General features: G+C 52.6%; 1 protein-coding gene across 1 annotated transcript; it reads left to right on the top strand.

Moving 5' to 3' along the window:
• Window positions 1–385: 385 nt before the first annotated feature.
• On the top strand, window positions 386–3,458 carry NCS54_00277900 (Alpha-1,4 glucan phosphorylase; the record flags this gene model as incomplete). The annotated part of the gene is made up of 7 exons (XM_053148370.1): window positions 386–548; window positions 699–1,019; window positions 1,072–1,337; window positions 1,388–1,897; window positions 1,950–2,866; window positions 2,930–3,002; window positions 3,051–3,458. The coding sequence occupies 7 exons, from the start codon at window positions 386–388 to the stop codon at window positions 3,456–3,458; spliced, it is 2,658 nt and encodes an 885-aa protein (XP_053004345.1).
• Between the last annotated feature and the right edge of the window lie 2,529 nt (window positions 3,459–5,987).

Genomic DNA, 5,987 nt, shown 5'->3' with positions numbered 1-5,987 from the left:
CTCCTTCATTGCTCCCCGAATCCCTATATATCTCTGGATTCTCACCCTCCACCACAAGCAGGGCACGCAACGAGCTACTGCGACTTTACCTTGCACCTCCGACCCCGCTCCCCCACCCCAAGCTGTGGTGCGTCTTGTCTCGCCTGGCCAGTCGCCTTATCTGACGTACTCGCTCTGTGGCATCAGTAAACCTTGAGGTAGGTGATCTGATCTGATGTTCGCTTTCACAGAGACAAGGGACCTGCGAGTGGCCATTACTTAACTCGAGCCGCGGGCTTGCCCCAAGGCCACCAACTCTTGTCCTTCTCTTCTCCATTCCTCCCTCCTTCACCACTTGAGCGTCATTTGGCTAACAAGCGAGTGAAATCCGTAGAGGTTAGCAGCAATGGCCTCCGAACAGCAGCGATTGCCCACCCGTGAGAGGCGCCCCTCCATGGGTGCCCCCATCGTCGACATCCAGGGTGCCGTTGGCCCCGCAGGCATCTCTCGTCCCAAGCACACCCGAACCGCGACGGGGTTTGGCCCTGGAGAGATCAAGAGCTTTGAAGGTATGTCTTTATCTCTATTTCATTAATTCAGCCTTTTCTGGTGCTTTGGTGCCATTGTGCCGTGCCAATGGCTCTTGCTTCTCTCTGTCGCGAGCATTCTGTTCCCTCAATCTGTACGGCTCTAGGCTCTCGCTTACACTTTCTGAATAGCTTCGATTCCCGAACCCCAGCGCGAAGCATGGAAGCGCAACCAGTCGAGTGGATTCACTGGTAAAGATGGCTTCGAGAAGGAGGTTGTCCGCCATGTCGAGACCACCCTTGCCCGTTCCATGTTCAACTGCGACGAACATGCTGCCTACTCTGCCACCAGTCTGGCTTTCCGTGACCGCCTGATTCTTGATTGGAACAGAACTCAGCAGCGTCAGACATACCGCGATTCCAAGCGTGTCTACTACTTCAGTCTTGAGTTCCTCATGGGCCGCGCCCTGGACAACGCCATGCTGAACGTGGGCCAGAAGGACACTGCCAAGGGTAAGAAGGGATAGATTCAATCTCATGACTGCTTGCTGACATGAACGTGTAGCCGGTCTTGCCGAGCTTGGCTTCCGAATTGAGGACATCATCAGCCAGGAAAACGACGCTGCGCTGGGTAACGGTGGCCTCGGCCGACTCGCCGCTTGTTTCCTTGACAGTCTGGCCTCTCTCAACTACCCTGCCTGGGGCTACGGTCTTCGATATCGATATGGAATTTTCAAGCAGGAAATCATCGACGGATACCAAGTCGAGGTGCCTGACTACTGGCTCGACTTTAACCCCTGGGAATTCCCCCGACACGACGTGACTGTCGATGTAAGTACATGGGATGAAATGAAGCAACTGTTGCTAACCTAGGCTCTCAGATCCAATTCTTCGGCAACGTCAGAAAGACTACCGATGAGGATGGCAAGACCCTCTCCATCTGGGAGGGTGGTGAGATTGTCCAGGCCGTCGCCTACGATGTCCCCATCCCCGGCTATGATACACCCACCACCAACAACCTAAGACTTTGGTCAAGCAAGGCCTCGGGCGGGGAGTTTGACTTCCAAAAGTTCAACAACGGTGACTACGAAAGCTCGGTTGCGGATCAGCAGCGAGCTGAGACTATCAGTGCTGTTCTGTACCCCAATGACAACCTCGAGCGAGGAAAGGAACTTCGCTTGAAGCAGCAGTACTTCTGGGTTGCCGCCTCTCTATACGACATTGTTCGCCGCTTCAAGAAGTCCAAGCGCCCCTGGAGGGAGTTCCCTGACCAGGTGGCCATCCAGCTCAATGACACACACCCTACACTAGCCATTGTTGAGTTGCAGCGAATCCTCATCGATATCGAACACCTTGAGTGGGATCTCGCCTGGGAGATTGTGACCAATACTGTAAGTCCTAATGTTATATGAGCTAGATTGTCATAGTCTAACAATTCTCTAGTTCGGCTACACCAACCACACTGTTCTGCCGGAAGCTCTTGAGAAGTGGCCCGTCGGTCTGCTCCAGCACCTTCTGCCAAGGCACTTGCAGATTATTTACGACATCAACCTCTTCTTCCTTCAGAAGGTTGAGAAGGCCTTCCCCAACGACCGAGACATCCTTCGCCGTGTGTCCATCATCGAGGAGTCCCAGCCTAAGATGGTTCGGATGGCGTACCTCGCCATTGTCGGATCTCACAAGGTCAACGGTGTCGCTGAGCTGCACTCAGACCTCATCAAGACCACCATCTTCAAGGACTTTGTCGAGATCTATGGCCCTGACAAGTTCACCAACGTGACCAACGGTATCACTCCTCGCCGCTGGCTCCACCAGGCCAACCCTCGTCTCTCTGAGCTCATCGCCTCCAAGTGTGGCGGCAATGGTTTCCTCAAGGACCTGACCACTCTCAACCAGCTCGAGAAGTATGCTGAGGATAAGGAATTCCGCAAGGAGTGGTCCGAGATCAAGTTCGCCAACAAGGTCCGACTTGCTAAGCTCATCAAGACCGCCACCGGCGTTACTGTGAATCCATCGTCGCTTTTCGACGTGCAAGTCAAGCGAATCCATGAGTACAAGCGCCAACAGCTCAACATCTTTGGTGTCATTCATCGATACCTCACTCTGAAGGCCCTGTCTCCTGAGGAGCGAAAGAAGGTTGTTCCTCGTGTCTCCATCTTCGGAGGCAAGGCTGCTCCCGGCTACTGGATGGCGAAGCAGATTATTCATCTGGTCAACGCCGTCGGATCCGTGGTGAACAACGACAGTGACATCGGCGACCTCCTCAAGGTCATCTTCCTGCCTGACTACAATGTGAGCAAGGCCGAGATTATCACTCCGGCCTCGGATCTGAGCGAGCACATTTCCACCGCTGGCACTGAGTAAGTTACCATGGAGCATACACTCCACATCATCAAGAGACAGTCGGCTAACAGGTCATCCAGGGCTTCGGGTACCAGCAACATGAAGTTTGTCCTCAACGGTGGTCTTATCATCGGTACCTGCGACGGTGCCAACGTGAGTAAAACATGACCATTTCAATATAGTAGACTAACTTTGATATAGATCGAAATCACTCGCGAGATTGGGGAGAACAACATCTTCCTGTTCGGCAACCTCGCGGAGGATGTCGAGGACCTTCGCCACGCCCACCAGTATGGCTCGCACACCATTGACCCTGACCTGGAGAAGGTATTCGCCGAGATCCAGAAGGGCACCTTCGGCTCAGTTCACGACTTTAGTGCTCTGATCGCGGCTGTGCGCGACCATGGTGATTACTACCTGGTGTCGGATGACTTCCACAGTTACAACGAGACGCACCACCTTGTTGATGAGGCGTACAAGAACCAGGAAGAGTGGATCAAGAAGTCGATCATTTCTGTTGCCCGCATGGGCTTCTTCAGCAGTGACCGCTGCATTGATGAGTATGCCGAGGGCATCTGGAATGTGGAGCCTTTGGTTGTCCATGACTAGATCATGATTATGATAGAGGGGTAGATTAAGGGGCAGGGATAAACTCGCAACCGGCGTAGGTTAGAGCTGGCAGGTTGGAAGAGAGGGATTTAGGCAGATTGATGAAGGGTGATTGGGTCATGAGAAGTGTTCATGGCGGATAGGCTTTCCCTTTGATAATGAAACGAGCATGATACACATCTATCTATTGGCAGAGTACGTCTACTGCTCCCACAATTTGTGCCGGTTTCGTAGCAATGAATTTGATTTTTGATTTGTAAATCAGACCAGCAAGTGTCTGGGTGCTAGACATACCATGCTAGTGGTGGAGATTGGCGAGCATGTGTAGTCTGGTTTGCCAAGCACAACTACTGCAATTCACCGTATTGGCCAGACATAGCTTGTGGCAACGGACATCCACTTGAATAGACATTTGGGAAAGAGATGATTGGCAAGATTTTGGGGAGGATCATGGAACTATAGAATTACGCTGTGGAGTTGAGAGGTCACGCGTCAAAAGGGGGTGAAGTTCTGGAGAGGCTTGGAGCACTAGCATCTCGGGTGAATACCCACCAATTACCTTTTGTTTTGTGTAGGTCAAGTTCAAAGGGAGAGGAACGAGACGACCGTTGATATGTGGCGGTATTCTAACATTAGTCGGACCTGGAGGGTCTTGGTAGAGGAAGATGGGTTGTTCGTAGCTGGTGCAAGACCCCTAGCCCTTGGCTGGGGATGTCAGTGGGATGGCATCTTTGAGCCAGAAGCGCCCCAAGAACGGTCGCAAGGTCTCATGTACGTACTGTGGGCAGTGGATCAGACGTTATTCGGTACCGACGAACTGGATCGCTCGGCAAGGCCGCACCCTCGGCCTGTTGGCTCTGGAAGGATCCCAAGATGGGGCATCAGACGCGCCGATGGCGAGCATTTTAAGTACTACACTGTCGATCATATGGTCTCGAACGGAGGGGCTTGGTCGATCCGCGATGCGTGATGGGTAGGGGGGCATCTTGCTGGGTTAGGGGAAAGGCGAAGATGGATTCCGAGATGGGAGGTGGATGGACGGGACGAGGTTGAGGATCGACAGGGCAAGATCAGGAAGCTAGGGATGGACAGCGATGATCCTGGGCTGGAGACAGGCGTCTTGTATTGCAATTTGTTTATGTAGTCTAGACACGGGGGGAGTTGTATATGAGTGTTTCTGTTTCTCCGTGGTTGAGGCGTGTTAAGTCATAGATGATCAACATTTTGACCACATTATGTTATATCTACTGAAACAACGACAGAAACAAAACCATCGAGAGAGTTGACTGTTTCATTCCTCACTTAAGAGATCTAGTTACCTTCACCAAGCATCGCAGTCCAGGGCAGGTGTTGTTGATGTTGACAATGGATCCATTCCCAGCCCTCAAGACTGTGGGACCCAGACGAGCAGGGGACTCCAAGGCAAAATTCGTGGCTTATGCATATGACGTCGGTGCCGACAGTTTTTCTGGGATCTTGAATAAGTAATTGCAGCGTCGCAGCGCGTGATGAGGAGCCAGAATGGATACAGCGCAGTACAGTAACCAGGTAGCGGGATGGGATGACATTGGACGTTGGACGCTAGAAGGGAGAAGACGTCCATTCACCTGCCTTGAGAGGGGGGTAAACGGCGGGGGGCTTCAAGTTAAACCCCCGCCACTGCAGGTTTCTTCGATCCGCGCCTTGATTTCACGATGAGCGGGAGAGGTCTTGCGACAGGGTGAATCGACGATGGAAGTACCTCTCCGGCCGAGTTACACGGGAGAGGTACAAGGTGACCAACCAGAAGCGGCTCTGGTGATGGGTCCTGGCCCGTTGGAAAAGAAAAGAAAAAGGAAAAAGGGGGGGTCTAAGCGCTGCTGCAGGACGTGGACGTGCGTTGCGCTGTCAAGCTAGCACCCCGGCGACAGGGGTAGAGTCGGGGTGACGTCATGGGCGCCATGTGAAGCAGCAGCGCGAAGCAAAGAATGCAGGTTTCTGGGACGCGGAGAAAACGATTATGATGAGTTGAAGCTGTAATTGTGCGATAAGTTTCGGGAGAGGGGGAGCATGAATCATGTGCGTGCTGCCCCATCCCATCCCGTCCATGCGGAGCAGGGCAGGGCAATCAATGCCATGGATGCATTCATGCCATTTGGTTATCGGTCTGCTTGGTGTGGATTCCATCATGGCACCCAGTCATGGCGACCATGGAGAGGAACGTGATACAGTACATGAGAGAAGCCAGTAACATTGGAAGCTGTTACTGATAGATGGCCTCGTCTCATGCAAACTCCTACGTTTGTATGTCGCCGAGATTCACTCTCACCGACTCAACTCTCATCAGTTGTGATAGAAATCCATCAGTTATCAACAACACCGACATCAGCCATCTCAACCAAGACATCCCCATCACCAGGAGAGACTTGCATAAAAGGGTTTAGTACGTAGGACCCTGGTTTCGTCACAGAGTTCAACCAAGGGAAAAAGATAGACGCCATCCCCTCTCTCATCTCAGCTTTCTCATGTTTGAATCTCCCATCTCCACGC

Source organism: Fusarium falciforme, chromosome 2 (assembly GCF_026873545.1).
Source record: "Fusarium falciforme chromosome 2, complete sequence".
Classification (NCBI taxonomy): domain Eukaryota; kingdom Fungi; phylum Ascomycota; class Sordariomycetes; order Hypocreales; family Nectriaceae; genus Fusarium; species Fusarium falciforme.
This window is presented reverse-complemented; position numbering and strand designations above follow the sequence as displayed.